The sequence below is a fragment of the Leptopilina heterotoma genome, unplaced genomic scaffold (genome assembly GCF_015476425.1).
Source record: "Leptopilina heterotoma isolate Lh14 unplaced genomic scaffold, ASM1547642v1 Lhet_99, whole genome shotgun sequence".
NCBI lineage: Eukaryota > Metazoa > Arthropoda > Insecta > Hymenoptera > Figitidae > Leptopilina > Leptopilina heterotoma.
The window spans coordinates 1,327,401-1,350,719 of record NW_025111206.1 but is presented as its reverse complement, the minus strand read 5'-3'; the positions used below and the strand labels follow the sequence as shown (position 1 = coordinate 1,350,719).

Below are 23,319 nucleotides of genomic sequence, written 5' to 3'. Positions count from 1 at the left end.
AGTCTCAATTCTTTCCTTACTGACAGACGATAAATAGCAATTTACCAATATTTATACAAATATTAATTTTATTCCTTCTTCTATTAATTTTCTTTTTTAAATTAATTTTTTCTTCTATTAATTATTATTAAATTTATTCCTTTTTTTCGTTCGTTAAATTTGTCTTGTTCGTTTTTATGCGAATTTTAAAATTAAAATTATTTTTTATTTGTTTATTTATTGTTGTTATTTGTTTATTGTATTTATCGCACTTTAATTGTATATTTATTTTATTTATTTTAATTTCATTTATTTATTAAATTCATTTATTATAAATTTTCATTTTGTTTATTAATATATTTATTTTTTATATTTATATTATAATTGTTTATTTGTTTATTTACTGTTTCATTAAAAAAAAAATTCAAAAGTCAGAAAACTAATAATCATTATTTTATTCTACTTATTTCATAATTTTTTAAAATTCAATATTTTATTTTTATTTATACAAATTTTAGACGATTGATAATTGTTTCGTGAAAAATTCAAATATTTTATTTCTATTTTATTATTTGTATTCTATTTATTTATTATAACAAATTTTTAATTAAAAATAAATTTAAGTCAGATTTCCAATAATAAATAATTTATTGTATTTATTTATCATTATTCGTTAAAATTAACATTTTTAATTCGTATAATTCCTAAATAATGAGAAAATTAATTAGTTGAGAAATTTAATTCACTTTTATGTAAAAAAAAAGAATTTTTTTTTGTATAGTAAAAGTTTAATTAACTTTAATTTTAATTTAATTTTGTAACGCTAGTCGTTACAATTTGAAAAATTAAATGAATCGCTAAAAAAAAGTAAATTTTTACAGTTACAGAAAAAAGTGAATTTTTTTTTTTTTTTAATAAAAAAACCTTCTAAATTTTCAAGCAAATTTTTTATTAAAATTATCGGCAAGATTCACAACAGAAGCGTAAATAAATAAATTTTTTGATAACAATATATAGAAAATCAACAAAAGTTGAGATCGAGATACATAATAAATTATTATAAGTCTCTAGAGCCTTTGAAAAAGGAATATATTTTTTTTTTAAATAAAAATTTTTTATTTACTTTCTTTTTTTCAATTTTTCCGAAGACTCTGTCATTGAATCGAGCCACAATTGCAATTCCTTGGATAATGCCGGTCTTTGTGCAGTGGGATCGACTTTTGAGACAATTTCCGATACGGGAACCTTTAAACCTGTTACACTTTGCTTACTAATAATAACAGCTCGTACAAAATTGTCCGATAAACTTATTAGTTCGTGCTCCAAATAGAAATTCTTATCGTCCCAATAGATGAGCTGAAACAATTTCAGATAAATTTAGTGAAGATAAAATTTTATTAAAAAACTTGATTCATTTTTCTCCACGAATATATAAATGAAGGACATTTTTTTTTGCAATGGCAAAATAATTTTACACAAAATAAATAAATTCCAAAAAACAATAAATAACAAGAAAATAACAAAAAAAGAAGAAATAAAAAATTAAAGACAACAAAAAAACTGATTTGTATAATAAATGTAATAATAAATGAATCTAAATCTAAAAAAATCTAAATAACAAAAAATTAAGTCTCACTAATCAGTTAATAATTAATTATTTAAGTAATTAATTACTAACATTAATAGAAATTAAAATAATAAAGAGTGGATAGAATAAAATAAACAAAAATAAATAAGAAAAAAAATTTAAATAATAAAAAATTAAGTCTCACTAAATCAGTTAATATATTAATAATTATTTACGTAATTAATTGTTAATTAATTATTAATATTAATAGAAATTAAAATTTAAATAATAAAGAGTGGATGGAATAAAATGAACAAAAATAAATGAATAAGTAAGAAAAGAAATAAATACGAGAAACGAATAATAAAATATAAATAAATGATAATAATAGTAAAATAAAAATAAGTAGATAAAAATAGTTTTATTCTAACAATGACGTATCAGTTCGATTGAATGAATTTTTTTTCTTATTTAAAAAAATTCCTCTTGATTAAAAATGTTCATTATTAATTTATTCACGGTAACAATGTATATTAGATTTTATTATTTGCCTTGCTAATAAGTGAAAAAAGATTTTCATGGTGAGACACTAAAAAAATACTAAAGATAAACTTCGAACTTTTTTTTTCATAAATTTGCATTTAGATTTTAATACAACTGCAATGTATACACTGAAAGGAAAATTTATTTTAATCAAATAACCGATTACTTAATACTTAAATTAATAAATTAAATTATAAAAATTATTTTTAAATTTTATTTAAACAAATAAATATTTACTTGAATTAAATTTTTTTTTTTTACTGTAGAGAAGTCTTTTTTATAATATTTATAAATTGACAATTTAATTAATTTATTTTTATATAGTATATTATATTAGTTATTTAATGTAAATGATGATAAAAAATTTGTTTCGCCTAAAAAGCATGTTGACAATTTTTTTTATTAATACTTGGAAAACTTTTATCATAAAAATTTATTCTATTATTTCTATTTTTATTATAAATTTGTTTTTTACCTGTGTTGTTATTTTGTAAGGTGTAAAAATTGGTAGTGGCCTTCGATATCTTGATGAGCATGCACCTTGTACCATACCACCTCCTTTTGCACTAATTGCAGAAAATAATCCAGATCTATCATAATAATGAAAACGTGCAAAATCCAATTCGCGAAGATATCTCGCATTATTCATGTGTCTAAATACTAAATCTATGTCCTGTGTAAAGCACACACCTAAAATTAAAAAAAAAAAATTATTAGCGAAAAATATTTTATTACAATTATGCGAAATAATTACAGAATTAATTTTTTTGTCATGGACAATTTATTCTATTTGAAAATTTAATATCTAGAAAATTAACAATTGAAAATTAGCACTTAAAATTATTGGCAAAAAAATATTTTGCATCAGGGGACAAATTTTTACTTGAAATATTAAAATTGGTAAATAATAATTATTATTATCGTTATTATTATTATTATTTCTATTATTATTAAAATTACTGTTATTTTTTTTTTATTTAAATTTTTTTCCTTATTTTTATTCTTATTTTTATTTATATTTTTATCCTTACTTTTACTCTTATTTTTATTATTATTTGTTATTGAGTCATTAATTTTAATCAATTAATTTAATATTCCTTAAAAATTATACTTTGAATTGCAGAAGATAACGATATTTATTTTTACTTCAAAATATTATAAATATATTTTAAAAATAAAATGAAAAAAATAATTAAAAAACAATTTCTGAGGTGCGGTAATTAAAGATTCTTTGACCCAAGAAAATCTAGTTCCTTGAATTGCTAAATTATGGAAATAATTTTAACGTGTGCGTGTTTAATTTCAAATACGATTTTTAACATAATCACTAATTCAAACAGTGTTGCATTTTTTTTATAACAACTTTTAGAATTTCCACGTTAAAAGTTTTTTTTTCTTATCTTTAAGAAGACTCCACAACATTTTCCAACTAATTACAAGTATAATGGAGAATATTTTAAATATATTAATAGTAGTAAAAATTCTCATTTGCTTTCGACAATAAAAAAATATTTAATGGAAAAAAGATGTCTTGTATTATATACTCATGAGACATTAAATAATAAAAATGATATCTTCAATAAATTGATAGTAATAAATTAATAATATTAAAAATAAAAATAGAAACAAATTAAAATAATAATAATAATAAAAAAAATAACAATAATAATAATAACAATAATAAACAATAAAATAATAAATTTTTTTATTTTCTAAATAAAAAAAATTTAATTTAAAAAACGAAAGGGTCTGTCCTGTTATTATTCTAAATAAATAAATAAAATAAATAAATAAAAATATTAATAAAAAGAGCTAGTAAATAAAATAATAAATAAAATAATAGATAAAATAAATAATAAATAATAACAACAAATAAAATAACAAAAGAGCAAAGTAGAAAATAATTTAGAGTAACAAATGAATAATAAATAAATAATAATAATAATAATAATAATAAAAAATAAATAATACAATAAATACAAAAGATTTACACTAAATAGAGAAAAAAAATAATTATCGAAGTAAAATACTTTCTACACTAAAATAATATTGAGCAACGTTTTTAAATATTACAAGTCCCGATTCCGTTATAAATTCTTACTGTATATTGAAGTTTGCTCAAGAATCTTCTTCCTTTTCTGAAATATTCTTCCCCATGCTATAGTTAAAATAATTCTAAGAAAATAATTTACATCGAATAGAACATATAATATTGCTATTGCCGCGACAGTACAGTAACATAACATGTTTTGATAATAAATTTTATTCACAGTAGAAAAGTAGAAAAAAAATGATGTTACACGCACAATGGTCACAAACCGACTGAAAACTATACAAACCGGAATGTGTTGTATCGTCCAATCATCTCTCACTTGCATATAGACTTAATTTTGATAGCAGTATTTCTAAAAAAGAAATTAAAAAAGCAATTATTATTATTAATTATTAGTTAATTTTTAATTCAATTTTTACTCTCTATTTTCGTTATATTTTTTACATTATTTATTTATTATCTTTGCATGAATAAATTGAATTAAATTTTATCAACTTCTTTCACCTGCAGGAATCTGCTTTATTGGCATTGCTTCTACTTCAAATAAAAAAATTCTTCTCTAGAAAAAATTTGCTGGAAAATAAATCTGGAAAATAAAACTTTGTACTAAAAAGTTTAATAAAAAAATGTTCTATAAGAAAATTTCATCTAAAATAAAAGAAAAGTTTCTTTAATTAAAAAAATTGTTTTAAATTAAAAATTTTTGCCCAATCAAAAAGAGATTTTCCCCCCTAAATTACAAATTATTTTTTCACAAAGAAAAATTTATTCTATAGAAAAAATTCGGGAGAAGAAAATTCTGTGGAAAAAAATTTCCTTAATTAAAAAAATTCTTTTAAATTAAAAAATTTCCCCCAGTCAAAAAGAAATTTTTCCACTAAATTAAGAACTATTTTTTAAATAAAATTTTTAAATAAAAAAATTTTATAGATAGAAAAAATTCGGTAGAAGAAAATCCTGTGGAATAAAGTTTCTTGAATTAACAAAATTCATTTAAATTAAAAAATTTCCCCCAGTCGAAAGGAAATTTTTTTTACTAAATTGAAAACTATTTTTTTAAATAAAAAAATTTATTTTATAAAAAAAAAATTCTGTGAAAAAAGGTTTTATAGTAAAAAAGTACAGAAGATAATTTCTAATTTTTTCCCAGTCAAAAAAAATTTTTTTACTGAATAAAAAACTATTTTTTTAAATAAAAAAAATTCTTTTATAAAAAATATATTCGGTAGCAGAAACTTCTGGTGGAAAAAGTTTTATGGCAAAAAATACAGTAGAAAAATAGTTGTATAAAAAAATTACTCTTAAAGTAGAAAAAAAGGTTTTTTTAATTTTTAATTGCTTCTCAATCGAAGAAAATTCCAGAAATAGAATAAAATTCAAAATTAAATATTAAAAAAGAAGGGCGGGGATTTTTTTGGTATAAAAAATTCAAAGAAAATTCCTCAAAATCAAAAAATTTATTATATTTAACTTTCTTTCATATTTTTTCCACAAAATGGAAAATTTCCTTTTTATAATCAATACAAATAACTTTTAGCTTTTTTTCTATAAAAAACTTACAATAATTCTATGGACGTAGAGATTTTTATTGAACAATTTTTATTTGAGGAAAAAATTTGAAAAATAATTTTCGGAATTATTATTAAATTTTTGCTGTTTTTTTTTTACAAAAGACACACATAGTTTTCACTCGCTGTCGCAAATATAAAGTGAAAAAATGTCTATATGTAAATATTTCGTAAGTACAAGCCACAAAAATGTTTTTTTTTACTTTATTTTGTTTTATTTAAATTTTAAAGGCAACTTTTGCTTTTAATATAATATTATATATAGAAACTTGTTCTTAAATACGAGTGCAATAAAATCGCCTTTATATTCTGACAAAATATCAGTTTCTGGTATTTATATATTTATATCTACTTACAATTCTAAAAGAAAAAAAAAATTAAAAATCTAAAAAAAAATTATTAACAAAAAAAAATTATTAAAAAAAAATAATTAAAAAAAAAATTTTCTAAAATGGAAGAAAAGAGGAGAAAATATTTACAATTATACAATGAAAAATAAATAATGTTCCTCATGAATAGAATTAAAAAAAAAGTTATTTAGAAGAGAGATAGAAAGAGAGAAGAGGAGCAATTAAAAATAATATCAACAGAAAAATTTTTCACATGCAATTGTATACACTTCTAAATGTAGTATCAACTTGTTCGATTGCTTATTTCTAAGATTATACCTGAGCACTTCCGGCATTATTTTGCAAAAGATAAGCTATTTTTTTAAACTATTTATTATTTTTTTTTATTTAAACACTGAACATTTTTGAGTAGTACTTTTTTTCTTCTCAGATTTTTATTTTATATTTTTTAGCCCAAATATGTAATATCAAGAAAAGGAAATCTATTTACATATTTAGTTTTCTAATTAATTTACATAATAATTGGAAGTAAATTTTTTGAATATTATATAGATTCTTCTCTGAGAAATAATTAATTAAGTATAATTACTTTTATTGAGTTATTCACTAAATAATTTTACTGCGAAAACTATGTTCAAGAATTTGACTGACAGTCGAATATTTCGTTTTGAAAATCATCTTCTAATTTCAGAATTACTTTAAAAAATTAATTACAATTTACGTTCATTTACGTTCATTGAAATATAATTTCGAAATAATAATTAAATACAATAAATAATTGAAATTATTAAAGACTTCAGGCACATTATATTTAATCGATTCATTAATGCCGTATGTTTAATAAATTCGAGATTATGTACATTTTTTTTTCTCTCTTGGACGTGATTGAAAATTGAGAGGACTTAGTTCAAAAAAGAAATGTAAATTTTAAAAAAATGACAGTTGTTAAAAATATCAATTTTTTCGTTAAAGATAATAATAATAATTTGTAAAAAAAAAATTTCCATGCATTTTATGCAAATCGAAAAATAATATCACAATCGAAAATTAAATTTTTGTTTTCTATGCACACAAAGACACGTCTATGATTAAAAAGGTGATTGCACAATAATAATGTCTGTGTGTGTGTGTGTGTGCAGGATACAAAACCTTGATATTCGCACTATATATATATATACGTCATTAGATTATAAAATATTCCTTTTGATTCCAGTGAATTTCCGTGGCTCAATAAGTCACTGAATCGATCTTGTAATTATACTTAATCACACAAATGGCGTTCTAAAAAAAAAATTTTTAATAATAATTAGAGCACGAATGTGCAACGCATGCGGAGAAAAGAAAATCCCGTTTGTTAAAAATTGACAAAATTGTATTCTTTTTTTTTCGAAGACAAAAAAAATTTATTTTCTTTTAATTCTACTTATAATATAAGACACACTTAATCTTTGGCTGATTAATGCTCGACCTTGATTCGTCATCGCATTTTACACACTGTTCATAAACCTGTACCGCGAATTCAAATTCGAATGCAGTCTTATAAGTGACAACGAGAGTTGTTTATTTTTATTTTTGTCACTTTTATTAATTCTCTGAAATTTTTTGAAATTTGTTTTTTATTCATTTTTTGTTTTTTAATTAATTTGGAGTTATTTATAATTTTTTTTATTATTATGTTTATTTGTTTCTTTAAGTATTCTTTTTCTGTTTAGTTAAATATTTTCTTAATTACTTCTGTTATTCAATTAACTGTCAGTTAATTAATATTATTGTTCGTAATTAGGATATTTAATAACAAATGGCAAATGTTAATAATATTAATTAATTGTTAATAAATATTAATTATTAACAATTTTATTTGATAGCAAAATGCAAATATTTATATTAATTAAATATTAATTAAAATTAACTAATTTGATTAGGTTTTGGAAATTCTATTTATTTCTATAATTCAGTTCGGGTTTATATTTTTTTCAGTTTTCTTGTCTCTATTTTTTTTAATTAACAAAATGCTATTGTGATTAATTGACAAAAATTTAATTATATTTTTTGGTTTTTTTGTTATTGATAGACATATTTTTAATTACTTTTTCGATTAGTTTACTTTTTATAATTACAATTTTTTTTATTAAATCACATTTTGTTAATTATTACCTTTCTCAATTAATTAATATTTTGTTAATTACATTTTTCAATTAATTAACATTTTGATAAATACAATTTTTCAATTAGCTCACATTTTCTTAATTTCATTTTAAAAAAATCAATATTTTCTCTGAAACGTTTTCTCTAGTTTAGTTAATTAATTAAGTTCCTTTGATAAATCCTTTTATCGACGTTTAGAAAATTAATTCAATTATGAACTTAATATTATGATATTCAACAAAATAGGAAAATTAATATTATGATAGTTGTTTAATTAATAGTTTTGGTTTATTTAATTTCCATCCAATTGAACTTATTGAATTTATTAAATTAATTTAATTAAATTAATTCATTGAACTAATTAAATTAATTACAGTAATTGAATTAATTAAAATAATTGAATTAATTCAACTAATTAAAATAATTGAAAAATTTAATTAATTGAACTAATTGAATTAATTGAATTAATGGAACTAAATGAAATAATTGAACTAATTGAATAAATTGAACTAATTGAATTAATTAAAATAATTGAACTAATTGAATTAATTGAAATAAGTAAAAAATCTAAGTAATTGAATTCATTTAATTAATTGAACAAATTGAATTAATGTGATTAATAGAAACAATTGAAATAATTAATTTATATCAACTAATTAAATGTAGTGAATTTAATTGAATTGATTAAATTACTTGAATTATTTCCTTTTTTGATTGTTGAATTATTTACTTATTACTACAATAAAAACGTATTTATTTTTAAAAAAGAAAATACTTTAATACGCAGGCGTATTAATTTCTTTATACGTATGAATTTATTAATTTTTTTTTATCCATTATTTTATTAATTAGTGAAGGAAAAATAAATTTCGAAAAATTTCAGAGAGAACAGTATAGATAAGAATACCTAAAATAAGAGATTCATTTTTCAAGATGAAAGTGAATCTTAATTAGATCCTTGAGGCAGGAACACTTTGGGGTTTAATATTGTCCCATTAATTAGCGAAATTGATCCACTCTTTCAGTTGTGGTAATTAAATAATATAGTTATGTTTCTTAATTAAGTGCAGTCATTTTAATAACGACGCAACTAGTTCTTTTTTTTTTTTTTTGTTTTTCGTCACTCTTGTGATTTTCAAGGTAGCACTTCACTTATGAATATAAAATCGAGGTTATCACTTTGCAGGATCGCAATTTTCTTTCTTCTTCTTCTTCTTTTTCTTCATTTTGAAAATAACAATCAGGTACTTTTAATATTTATATGGAAAATATATTTAAGGTGCAATGAACCATAGTTGATATATGGAAATTAGACCATGGTAGTTTCATGAAATTGTGATGATTCTACGCCATTTGCGATGGCGTCATCTCTTTGTCAGCAATTTGAAATTACAGCTGGTGTCTTTCTTAACGCCGCTGAAGATATTTCATTACTTTCAATCCACCTTGCCACTTCCGGTGGGATTTCTGGTCTCACGTTTGCAATCTGGAAAATTTTTTCAGTTTTCGTTTTTTAATTTTTTATTTTCTTTACATTTTTTTTTTTTTTTTTTTTTTTGATGTTTTGGATTGAAGAGAAAATTAATATCAGAAAATAAATGAATAATATTAAAAAATCATGAAAATATATAACAATAAATAAATAATAAAAAAAAAATTAGAATGAAAAATAATGAAGAGAAATAATAAAAAAATTTATTTATTTATTGCATAAAAATACAGACAAGAAGTGAATAATAAAAAAATGGAATTGAACTGAATGGAAAATAACAGAAAGAAATAATTAATTTTTTATTTTCTTTACAATTTTCTTTCTTTCTTTTTTATTTATCGTATAATGGAAAATAAATTACAGTGAAACCCGTCAGAATGCAACTCGATTTTTTTAAATTTTATTGTAGTAAATAATCCTTAAAAAATTGTTTTATAATTTAATTTTGCAATATTTTTACAATATTCTATAGCTAAGTGAAAATAAATCATGTTGGATATCTTTGAATGCAAAAAGAATTTTAAAATAGAGTTGCATTTCGACAGGTTCGACTGTAATAATATTACAAAATTATGAAAATATATAAGAATATATAAATAATAAAAAATTTTAATGAAAAATAATAAAAAAAAGTAATAAAAAATTACAAATTATTTATTTTTCGTATGAAAATCTTTTTGTAGAAAATAAATGAATAATAAAAAATTATTTAATAGTTCCAGATAAAAATACAAAAATAAAAAGAAAAAAAGAGAAAATACAATTTATTTATTTTTTATATAATGCAGAAATGAATAATAAAAAATTATAATGAAAAATAATAAAAAAAAAAAGAAAATTTGTGAAAGGGACCCATCTCCTAAATAACATAAGACGAATGTTATTTTTGAGATAAGGTCCCTTTCACCGTGGAGCGCCACATTTATTTACTTTTTGTGAAATAATAAAGAAAATTCGTTGATTATTTTCTTTTCAAAAATTTTTTCCAAATTTTTATTAGATATTATTAAAATTTATTGCCAAGTAAAAGCAATTTTGATGAATTTAAATTTTGTTGAAGAAATAGTAATTTTTGAAAATTATATTTTTAAATATAGAAAATAAATTGAAATTATAGACCAATTATTATTTAATTATCTTTTTTTTGGGTACTTAATTTAATTATGTAATTAATGATTCACCTGAGTGATTCCAGCCTCAATATTTCCATTTTGTTTCACTCCTTTATTGATAAGAGCACCCACGATAGCTTCAGCGTTGCAATCCAACAATCGTTGTCGACAAATTGCTATCGCTCGGACGAAACCGTCACTTGGAGTTATAAATCGATGTTCCATGAAAATTGTCTTATCGTCCCAATAAACAATCTAAAAAAAAATGAAAATATTTTAATTAATTTTGCTTTTAGTTTGAAAATAAAAAATAATTTCCTTTGAATTTTAAAAATAGTTCCTACACTTGACAAAAAAAAATTCCCTGAGTCAATAGAAATTTTTCTTCAAATCGTAAGGAATTTTTTTAAGTCAAATTAAATGTCATTGAGTAAAAAAAATTCGTTTTGAGTCGTCGAAAAGTTTTTTTTAACTCAAAGGGAATTTTTTCAAATTGGAAAAAATAATCAGGGGAAATTTTCTTAATCAATGGGAATTTACTTAAATCAATGAATCAAGAGGAAAATTTTTTGAAAATTCCTTTTGATTCGTTGAAATTTTTTTTTAAACTCCAATTTTTTCAAATTGAAAAAAAAATTAATTGAATCAAAAGGGGATTTTTTCAAACCAGTGAAAATTTTTCTAAATCAATGGGAATTAATTTAGATAAATGAATAATTATTTTTCTTTGAATCGAAAGGAAAATTTTTCAAAATAGTCAGAGATTTTTCTAAGTGAACAAAATTTCATGTATTTTACATTTTTGTAATATTTTTTTGACTCAAGAAAAATTTATTATTAAAAAAAAAGATTAATTTAAATAAAATGAAATTCATTCGAATCATGAAATTTTTTCCTAATTGAAAAATTTTCTCCGATTTTCTCTCTGAGTCAAAAGAAATTCCTCTCAATGAATTATTTTTTCTAATCCACGAAAATTGATTTAAATTTAATTGAATTGAAAAAATTAAAAAGAAAATTCTCCTTTAAAATTTTTGTTAACAAATAAATAAAATAAATTTTAATTTCATTTCTATTTAATATTTTAATTCACTTTTTATTTAATTTAATTTAATTTAATTTAATTTAATTTAATTTAATTTAATTTAATTTAATTTAATTCTTATTCAATTTAATTTTTCATTTAATTGATAATTTGATAATTTAATTTAAATCGAAGAATTTTACTTATTGACCAAAACAAATTTTTTTGTCAACGAATCGAATTGATTTTTGGGAAATTTTTGAAAAAGAAAGAAAAATATCCTGACCTCAAAACTTCGAATCATATATATTGAAAAGAAAAATTCTCATAAATCAATGAATGTAAAAATGACAAACAACTGTGCTACTTATTTAAACTTTATTGACCGGTTAGAAAAAAAATTGCCAATCATTATGAAATAATACATTGCTGATTGAATTCATAACAGTTATTAATAAAGATTCGATAATAGGTTAACCACTTTCATGAATACGCACCAATTAGGATGTGAAAATGAATAATTCTTCAATGTTTCAATTTAAAAAAAAAATATTTTCAAAAACAAAATAATTAACATACAAAACAATATTAACGGAATGAAAGAAAAAAAAATATTTTTCCTTCGAATCATTTTTGTCTCATTACAAATATTATTATTAATCAAGATCAAGGCGATCAAAGATCAGAACACTTTTAAATTAATCATTTTCAGAATTAAAATTGTAATGAATTATTATTTTATTCTCTTTAATTATAGAGTTTAATTTCTTTTTTTATGATTTGCTAAAATAAATAACAATCAATTATAAAATGTTTACGTTATCATCGAGCTTGTTTTACAGGATACTACAAACGTCAGAATTTTTTTTTTTTTTGTGTCGCTTTTTCATACTCATTCCAGTTTCAAAGATAAAAGATTCCTTAAAAGGAAATATGAAATTAAGGTTTGTCTTTTCCTGATAAATACCTATATTATTTGGAAATTGTGTTAGTAATTCACCGTTTTGCAAGTGATTATAAAAATTATATAAATAATAAATTACACAAATATTCAAAAATATTTAAATCGAAAAAGTAATTTTCGAAGAAGATGATAATTTTCAGAGGAATAAAATTAAAATAAGGAATTTAATTTATTAAAATAATTATATTGTTTCAATAGACAATTAAATATTGAAATATCTCTTAACTTATATTTTTCTCTTATATTTAATTAAAGTTTAATTTAAAATTAAAAAAAAAATTATTTATTTATTGAGATACTCCAATAATTGTTTTATTTTATTTTTTTTCCAATTTCTAATATTAAATTTTGTTAAATTACCTTAGATGTTATTTTATAAAAACAGAAGACTTTTAGGAACCTCCGATAACGAATTGTGGCAGCTCCTTGCACAAGTCCTGAGCCTTGTGAACAAATTTCTCTATACAAATTTGTTCTTTCATAAAAATCTGCTCGTGCAAAATCCAGTTCCCTCAAGTATCTGGCATTATTCATATGATACAAAAGAGTATCAACGTCTGTTAAGGTGCAAATACCTGCGAAACAAATTTTTTAAATTTATTTTCATTCATTAATAATTAATTATTAACCTATATTATTAAAAGAAAATTAAAAAATAAATAGAAACAGAAACATGAAAATAAACAATGAACACCGAAGGCTTTTTTTCATATAAAGAAACATTTTTTTACTTTTTTCATTATTTAAATTTTAATTCAAATTTTTGTTGAAAACACTAAAAAAAAATTCGATTTTAGAGAAATTACAAATAATTGCAGAAATTCAGTTATTTTTAAAAGTAATAAAATTCTTCTCATAAAATTCAATTGTGTTAAAAAAATTTTTTAAATTCTTATCAAAATCCCAATAATCTTTATAAATAAAAATATTCTTCACCAAAGTTCAATTATTTTCAAAAATGTCAATAAAATTTTTGTCCTAATTTCAATTATTTTCAAAAAATTTTTCTCATTTTTAAATAAAATTTAGCAATTTTAAAAATAATAGAACGTAAAAATTTGTAATTCAAATTTTTGTTTATAAAGATAAAATATGAATTCTAATACAAAACATTAAATTGTTTCAATATTTTAAATTTTTTTATAAATTTTCTTTGCAATAATTCAATTATTTTCATATTATAATAAAAAAATTTTTAAGGAATTCAATTATTTTCATAAAAAATAATTAAAAATTCTAGAAAATAATAATTTAATCTTTAATTATTAATTATAATTTAATTATTTTTTTTTATTATTAATTATAAAACATGAAGAAATTGACCACTCCGAGTCTTCGACTCGGAGCAATCGATATCTTCATATTTTATAACAATATTTTTATATTGTTGTTTAATTTCAAAAAAGTTTGAATTTGAAATTTTTGAAAATCTTAATTCCTATGGAAAAATAATAATAATGAAGTAATTGATGTTTTCGAATAATTTTCAATTAAAATTTATAATTGACAAATGAAAGTTATAAACATTTTTTTCCTTTATTTTTAAAAAATTTTGAATATTATTTTAAAAAATACCTAGTAATTGAGAAATAGAAATGATGCAAATAATTGAATATGAAATATGAAGATTATTATAGTTAATTTGAATTTTTTAAAATATATTTTTAATATATTGGTTTAAATATAAATTAGAATTTCTTCTATATTTATTAATTATATACAATTTTGAATTTTCTCTATTTATTCAAGCAACTGTTTAGTACACCGTCATACAATACATAAAGAGTAAAAGTTAGAAATTTGCATAAATATATATATATAAAAAGTAAGAGAAAAATTTTTAAACATGACATAGTTCAAAATCTCAAAATTTTGATTACCAAATACCATCATATTACAATAAATATTAATTTAAAATTTTAATATTTCAATATTACATCAAGGTTTGAACACTTCTAAAAGGCATTCTTACAAAATTTTCAAATTGTTTAATGTCATGAGAAGATAGAATCAAGTAACAACAATTTTTTCGATCAGTTTAAGGTCTATAACAATTTAGAATTTTTCATATTTATATTACGAATTAGTATTTTTAGATATTAATTAATTATAAACTATATATTAATTTAAATTTATTTTTCTTGTTAATTTATTTATTTTTGTTTATTTTTTATTTGTTTTTTTTTCTTTCTTTCTTCCCCTTTTTCTTCTCTCTTTGTCTCTTCAATGCTCTTTGTATTTTTATTTTCTTTTGTTTATTCATTACTTTTAATTAAATTTTAATTATTATCTAATTAATAATAATTTTTTATTCTTTATTTCTTATTATTTATTTTTTCTTATTTTTTTTTATTTGTTTAATATTTGTTTCTTATTAATTTTTTTATTACTTATTTCTTATGACTTTATTTTTTATTACATACTTCTTATTATTTATTTCTTATTATTTAATTCTTATTTCTCATTTTTTATTTCTTATTATTTATTTCTTCTTTCTTAACGTTTACTGTTTTCTTAAAATGCATTCTAAAGTTTTTCGATGAATTAAGACAAAAATTGGAACATTTAACCAGAAATCAATATTCTTTTGCGATTTGTAACATTATATGTGAATAATATCTGCTCATTCACGAACAGTATAGGTCAAGGTTTAAAAAAATGTCACGAGGAAACGACATTATATGGCTTCTGCATTTGACCCACAATTATTTTATTAAATTTCATCAAGGTAGAGGGCAAAATATGTAAAGAAGAAAAAATGAATGAAACCGAAATTAATTAATTGGGCAATTAAATAAAATTTAAAAATATCTTATTTAAATGGAGTAAATTAGAAAAATGTTTGTTTTGACATTTTATTTTGCAGCTGCGTTAGAAGTAGATTATTTATTATGTTTATTAGGTCGGTAGTTCACAGTGTAAAAAAAAATTATAAACGAAAAAAAATTTATTGGGATAAAAACAAGTTAATTGAATCAGCAATTTATTAATGTTTGATCACTTTGTTTCATCGAAGTGATTATTAATTTTTATTTCTCTGACGTCGCTATTTTTATTTTTCTCAAACTTTTCACTCTAATTAATTACTTGATTTTTGATTACAAATTTTCTTTAGTAAACAATTTTTGACTAAAAAAGCCAAAAATAATTCGAGACCGAAAATAAAAATTAATAATTAGAAAATCTTTTTTTAATTTTAATTTCAATTTTATTGTAAAATAACTTTACGTATTTTTCGACAGTAAACAATTTTATATTGACTAGAAACAGCTAATTCAAATTATTCACGAAGTTAATAAAAAAAAAAAGCTAAGAAATCTTTAACATTTCTAAAAATTGAATAAAAAACAAAGTATAAACATTGAAGATGATGGACAATAATTTAAAACCGACTTGATTATATTGACAGACTTTTTTTTCGAACTTTACGAATAATTCATCTTTTCTAAAAGAGTAATTATTTTTTTTAATTTTACTTCGTGGTAATATTGAATTTTTCCTTTTCTTTCTTTTTCTGTTGTTCTTATCAGCAATTGCAGCATCTTTGTATATAACTATGCATCATTTTTCCAAATGTAAATGACTAATCTTACTTCTGGTCAAGATCGAATAAATTATCATATAATTATATTAATTTAAATTAACATAGGTTAATTCTAAGGATAAATTGTAATTTATTTATTAACACGCTCTTAATAGTATAATTTATTTAACAAAAATAGTCGAAATTAGTAAAAATGAACTAATTTTTAAATAAACAAACAAAATTTATTTATTTATAAATAAAAAATTAAACAGGAGAAAAGTTATGTATTTGTAAAAAAAGTTTAGTTTTTCATTGGAAAATATAAAGTTTGAAGCAGGAAATAAATAAAAAGAAAAGGGATAATTTTAAATTAAGTTGTGATATAACTTGATATAAAATTCAGAAGTGGCTAGACGATTTTATGGATTTTTCTTAATTTAAGTCCAGTGGCACTTGACTATAAGCTTTTTATAAATAACAATAGGTGCTATTCACCTCTTCAGTTTCTATCATCTCTTTGTAAATTTATAAGTTTTATTCATTGTGTCTTCAATTATTATTATTTTATTTTTTATTTATTTCTTTTTTTCTATTTCTATTTGTTATTTTTTATTTATATTTATATTACTCAGTATTCTTATACTATTAATATCGCTCATATATTATTAATATAATTAATTTTATTTAATTTATTTATTATTTATTATTCTACTTGTTATTTTTTTATTTTTCTTATTATTCATTTTTTAATAAACATGACATTATAAATTATTACAAAATTATAAAACTCGTAAAGATAATTAATAAATAATAAATTAAAAAGCATATTAAATTATGAAATTTGTTCACTTAAATTTTAGAAAAATTATTTTTTTAATATAATAGATTTCAATATAGATATTTGTTTCAATTAATTATAATAAAAAATCGACTGTTTATTATACTAGTTAATATTCGCGTGACGATAATTTCCAATAAATTAAAAAATTTATTAAATTGAAAAATTTCTTTCCAGAAAAAAAATTTTTATTGCAAAGAATAAATATAAAGAGAGTAGAAAAGTATTATTGAAATAATATAAGAAATAAAAAAAGGAAAAAGTAATCTAAAAAATAAAAAATAGTATAACAAGTAAAAACATATTGCAAAAACTAAAAGATAATATAAAGAATGAAGAATAATTTGAAAAGTAAATAAATAAATAAAACTAATTGATTAATTATTATTGTTCATTAAAAATTATACTTAATGATAAAATAATAAAATAATAAATAATACGAAAAGTAAAAAATAGTGTAAAAAGCAAAAAGTAGTATAAAAAAAAATATTGAAAGAAATAGAAAATAATAAAAAGAGTAAAAAATAATTTGAAAAATAAATAAAGAATTGAAAAATCAATTAATTACCAATGGCTTTAATAAAAAATGACACTTGTTTTAAATACACCGACAATATTGATTCAAGAAGAAGCAAAAAAAATTCTTCATTCCTAAAAAAATTCTTGGGTCCAATTAAAAATTTCTTTATTCCATATATTTATAATTCAATTATTATTGACAATGAGTAGTTTCCTTTTTTTGCTCGCGGAAATTATTTTTGTTTACGCATGGGCGCGACAAGTTCGATGAAAATAATTGTCATTAAAATTGCAAACTCATGTAGAAATTTGGCCTTACAAAGAAAAAAAAATTTTTTTTTGTATATACGTACCATAAACAGAAGTCTCGTCGAGAATGTGAACTCGTTTACGACAAAATCGAGCAAAGAATACGGTTATTAACATCCTGAGGAAATAGTGAATTTCCACAATCACATAAAGGAGCACGATTGCTCCAAGGACACCTGCCAGGACCCAACACACCAACATTTCTTCTGTTTCACTTTTTTTAAACTGTTTTTTTTTTCTTTAAAAAACTTTTTTTCTTTGAAAATTGTATTTTTTTTTTTTGAAAATTCGTTTTTTTGTTAAAAATTGTTTTTTTCGGTGATTTTTTAAAAATTATTTCTTTTGAAACTGTTTTTTTTTCACCCACTGTTCCTTATATGGTCAAACGGAAAATTTCTCCTGTCGCACTGCTCCACTGAATGATATCGATTCCTTGAAGCACAACTCGTTTCCAAGTCGACTACTCATCAATAAACTACCACTTCTTCTCCTTTTTATCATTATCACCATCATCATCATTTTTTTGCCACTCAATCACAGATTTTTCATCCCAAATTTGAAATTTTTCATTGACACCAAAAAAAATATTTTTTGAAAAATTTTTTCCAGTTTAAATAGTACTTGATACAATTTTTTTTTTTTTTAAATTTGAAATTTCGAGTGAAAATTAAAATTAGTAGTGTTTTCTAATTTTTCTGGTATTTTTTTTTAAAATCCTATTTTTGTGGTATTTTTTTCTTTTAAAGAAAAAATTGTTTGATTCTGTATAGAAAATTATAGAAATTCTGCGAAAATTGTTCAGGGTGATAATAAAAATGATCTTCAGGTTATTGATCTAAGGACGTTTTGTTTCCTGTTTATTATGAGTGAAATATTTTCAATCTAATAAATATTTAACACTGCAATGCGTCTCTCCTTCGCCGGAAGTTGATTCGACCTTGTAATAAAAATTTCCTTTCTGAAGAATAATCATTTGATTAAATGGATCATTATTGATTGTTGATTTTATTTTTTTCGTTTTGTAGTTGATTTTTATTTTTTTTTCACTTTGATCCAATTATTTTTACATTCACATTTTTTTTTCCTCTGTGAATATCGTATTCGGTTTGTTATTTTTTTAGTATCAGTAATTATTGTTCATTGTCAATTTTTTTCTTCAATTTATTTTTCGTATTTCTGTATTTTTTTGTACTTCTGTATTTTTCAGTATTTCTGTGTTTTTTGTATTTCTTTATTTTATTGGTATTTCTGTATTTTTAGTATTTCTGTTTTTTTAGTATTTCTGTATTTTTTAGTATTTCTGTATTTTTAGTATTTCTGTATTTTTAGTATTTCTGTATTTTTTTGTATTTCTGTATTTTTAGTATTTCTGTATTTTCTATATTATTTTTTTCATTGGCAGTATTTTTATTTCCTTATTTTTCGATTTCTTTTTATTCCTTTTTTCGTCCTCTTTTACCTATTTTTGTTCTTTTTTCGCTCCTTTTCTCCCTTTTTGTTCTCTTTCATTTATTTTTGTTCTTTTTTTATTTTCCTTTCTTCCTTTTTGTTCTTTTTTATTCTTCTTTATTCCTTTTTGTTCTTTTTTTCTTCTTTATTCCTTTTTGTTCCTTTTTTTCTTCTCCTTTATTCCTTTAGTTATTTTTTATTTTATTATAAAAAAAAATGTTTCCTTTTAATTCGAGAAGCTAAAAGTTTTGACTAGAATCTCGAGGGAAAAATGTAACTTTTTTTTCCCTAATCAAATTTTTGCAAGTCTCTGTGACGTCTTCCTTCGCAAAAAAAAAATGGAAGATGCTTTCAAAAAAAAATTGGTTACAAAAAAATAATTCTGACGAGAAAATATTCTTTTGTTTTGACTTGACAAATCACTGGAGTAATACGTGTATGAGTGGAATTTTAATTTTTCATTGATTTCGTTTGCGGTGAAAGCAAAAAATAAATTTTGTTGTAACAACGTGGCACTAGATGGATGGAATAATTTTTTTTTAATTCAAAACTTATCAGGAAATAAATAAATTTTTCTCCCCTTAACAATAGAGCTTTATCAGCATCCTTGGTCCACTTTTTTAGGCTCGATGATTTCTTCCTTCCCTTAATTCGTCGGAAAAAAATTTTTTCTTGTCAATCGAACAATTGACAATCTAAATTTGTGGAAAAATTTTTTCAATTTTTAATTATTTTCTTTTAATTATTTTTTCAATTTTCTGTTGTAGACAGAAAATCTCGAGAATATGTTTTTCTTAATTTTACTTAATGAAAAATTTTTATATTTTTATTTATCAATTAATTATTTATTTATTATTTATTTACTTATTAAACTTGCAATTTTTTATAAACTTATAATATTTTTCACGGAGGGAAAATTGTGTTTTTTTTCGGTAGAAAGCTTTTTTTCGAGAGCTTTTTTGTCGTAGTTATTTTTTTATTTAGGTCTAGCGGAATTCAAGCGAAAACTTGTTTACTTTGTGTTATTGATTAAGTGAGAGAATTAAATTGATAGTTGTTTTTTTTTGGGGGGGTGAGTCCGGTACACATGACACTTTCACAAAACACCTTGCCTTATAAACGACATTTCACGGACTGATCGACGTCTACCGGCGTGCAGAGCCAGACGTTCGTAAGCTTTGTTCCACTAGAAGGGAGTTTGCATCTGCGCGGAGGACATCCGGATATCTAGACTTCCGGGTGGGGGTTGAAAATTTTTTAAATCACTCGAAAATCCAAAAAAAGAGCTTCTTAAAAATTAATTTTTTTTCCTTTTATTTCTATTTTTTTTTTTTTTTTTTTTTTTTTTTTAAATATTTTATTTACTAATTTTGAAAATATTTTTACTATTTTTTAGAGGGAAATATTTTACTTATTAATTATTTAAATATTTTTACAATTTTTTTTTGAGTAAAATATTTTACTTACGAATTTTTTTTACTTTCATTTACTATTTCTTCGGAGAAAAATATTTATTAATTAATTTTTGTTGCTCTCTGTATTTTATTTTTAAAGAAAAATACTTTATTTACAAATTTATTCACACTCTATAGAGTAAGAATTCACTTCTTTTGGAGAAGATTATCTGAAAATATTAACACTTTAAAAAACAACTCCGAGAAGAGTGGAATTTTATTTTATTTTTATCCAAGGAAAGTATAATTTCAACGTGAAATAATTTTCAAAAAAAAAAAAATTTAGAGTAAATTTTCTCGAAATATTAATACTTTGGAAAATAACTCCGAGAAGAGTTAAAGTTTGTTTTATTTTTATCCACAAAAAAAATTAAAATTTTAAATCAAAATAATTCCCATAAAAAAAATTTTTTTGGAGTAAATTCTGTCGAATTATTAATATTTTGAAAAATAACTCCAAGAATATTTGATTTGTTTACCTAAAAAGAATAAAATTTCAAATTCAAAAAATTTTGATTTGACATTTGTAATAAAAACTTTTTTTAGTTGGATAAATTTTTTGGTAAAAATAAAATTAGATTTCACACTTTTTTGGAGTTTTTTCTACTGTATTGAAATTCACTCTTTTTTGTCCCTCTCGTCAAAATTATTTATTTTATCGTTACATCAATATTATTTTTTTAATTTTATTATATTTATGTTCTTTATTTTGAAATACTAAAAAAATACCAGAGAAATACAAGAAAACATTTTTTTTTAAAAACAAAATTTTCCTGTTACTTTAGAGTAAAAATTTAAAGATTCTCCCCTGAAATTTAACCCCAAATATAGAGTTAATAAAATACATAAATTTTAATGGGAAAATTCAAAAAATTAAAATACGGAAATTCTAAAATGAATCATTTAAAAAAATTGTTTCTATAAAGAAAACAATAAATTAACATATAGATTGTAAATTCCCCTATAAAAGGATTTTCCAATAAAATAAAAATAATTTTTACACGAATATCAATTACGAATGATATCAAATGAACTCTCAAGGGAAAACCCCTTTTAACCCGTTAACAATGAAATTCCGGAATAAATTAAAGATTACAAACTTGCTAAACGAGATCTTTGAGGAAACTTGCTCAATAAATTATTGGTAAAAATTTCATTTTTTTTGTTGCAATTGATAATTTTTCTTTGGTTAAATTCTATGGAAGGAAAGTTTTATATTTGGTACAATTTCATAAATATCACTTTAATTAAGACTGCGAGAATGATAGTGAGAAAAAAAATCTTTTTTAATTTTTCCTAGGCGAGGAAATAAGTCGATTAATATCAAGTTATTGCACTAATTTATTTATTGAATGGTCTTGACCATTTATTAAATAACGTTTCAGTGTGATTTAAAACCCCAGTTTTCTTGTTTTTATTTTCTGCAAAATTAATTAATGTCAATGATTATATAACAGTGACCAATGATATGTTTTCATTTTCAACTTTCAAATTAACCTGTTGGTAACAATTTTTATTTTTTATTGTTACCGATATTTTTTTTTGTAATGTAGTTCAGTGGAAAAACACATAAATTGTTTGTTATCGATAGTTTTTTATTGTGAAATACCAAAGGGAAATTTTTAACTTGAATGAATAATTATTAATTTTTATTTTTTTTTTATTTTATTTTTGTCTAATATTTGTCTCGTCTATAAATAAATATTTTTCTCTTTATTTAGTATTTTCCTCTTTCTATTAACAATATTATTGACAGTTTTTATATTTTTTAAATGAATAAAAATAAATAATAAATAATTAAATAATTTTTAATAATAAATAAAATAATACGAAAAATATTGTTTATAATGATTGGAAAAAGTGGAAGGCAATAAATTGAGAATATTTATATTATATTTAAATAAAATTTTTGTTTGTGATATTCTCGAAAATTGCAACAACTGTTACGTAAAATGTAGACCTCAAAGTGAAATTATCCCGAAATCAGTGAATGATTAACATCACGACGAGTTACGATAGTTGTACATAATTATAACATTTAATGCACTTTCGAAATTTGAATATTTTCCATTTACGGAAAAGTACTTCAATTTTATTAAGACAATTATTTTTCTAATTTAAATTCTGAATTTTGTTTTCGAATAAATAATAAATAATCATTTTAAAAAAAATTCTATTTTTAGAATATAAAATATTAAAAAATAAAAATGATTACAAAATTTTGTATTAAACGATAAAAATTAGTAAAAGAATGATTGTTACCAAAAAATTTAAAATATTAGTAAAAGAATTTTTATTAAAAAATTAAAATTAGAAAACAATTTTTTATCAAAAATAAAAATCAGCAAAAAAATTGTTATTGACAAATAAAAATTAGTAAATAAATATTCTTTATATAAAGTTTTTTATTTTAACATTCTTTACTAA

The 23,319-nt window shown here is 20.6% G+C and overlaps 3 protein-coding genes across 4 annotated transcripts in view; 1 reads left to right on the top strand and 2 right to left on the bottom strand.

The window, feature by feature from the left end:
* Positions 1–23,319, top strand: part of LOC122512482 (transient receptor potential-gamma protein) — a 227,031-nt gene that overhangs the window by 19,525 nt on the left and 184,187 nt on the right. The gene's annotated exons all lie outside the window — the stretch shown is intronic.
* LOC122512485 (protein THEM6-like) lies at positions 908–4,429 on the bottom strand. Its single transcript, XM_043628347.1, has 3 exons — positions 4,191–4,429; positions 2,565–2,779; positions 908–1,335 (listed from the first exon to the last, which is right to left on the bottom strand). Exons 1-3 carry the CDS (start codon positions 4,333–4,335, stop codon positions 1,099–1,101), a joined length of 597 nt encoding a protein of 198 aa, XP_043484282.1. The 5' UTR covers positions 4,336–4,429; the 3' UTR covers positions 908–1,098.
* On the bottom strand, positions 9,553–18,649 carry LOC122512487 (protein THEM6-like). The gene is made up of 4 exons (XM_043628348.1): positions 18,034–18,649; positions 13,158–13,372; positions 10,879–11,064; positions 9,553–9,691 (listed from the first exon to the last, which is right to left on the bottom strand). Exons 1-4 carry the CDS (start codon positions 18,188–18,190, stop codon positions 9,581–9,583), a joined length of 669 nt encoding a protein of 222 aa, XP_043484283.1. The 5' UTR covers positions 18,191–18,649; the 3' UTR covers positions 9,553–9,580.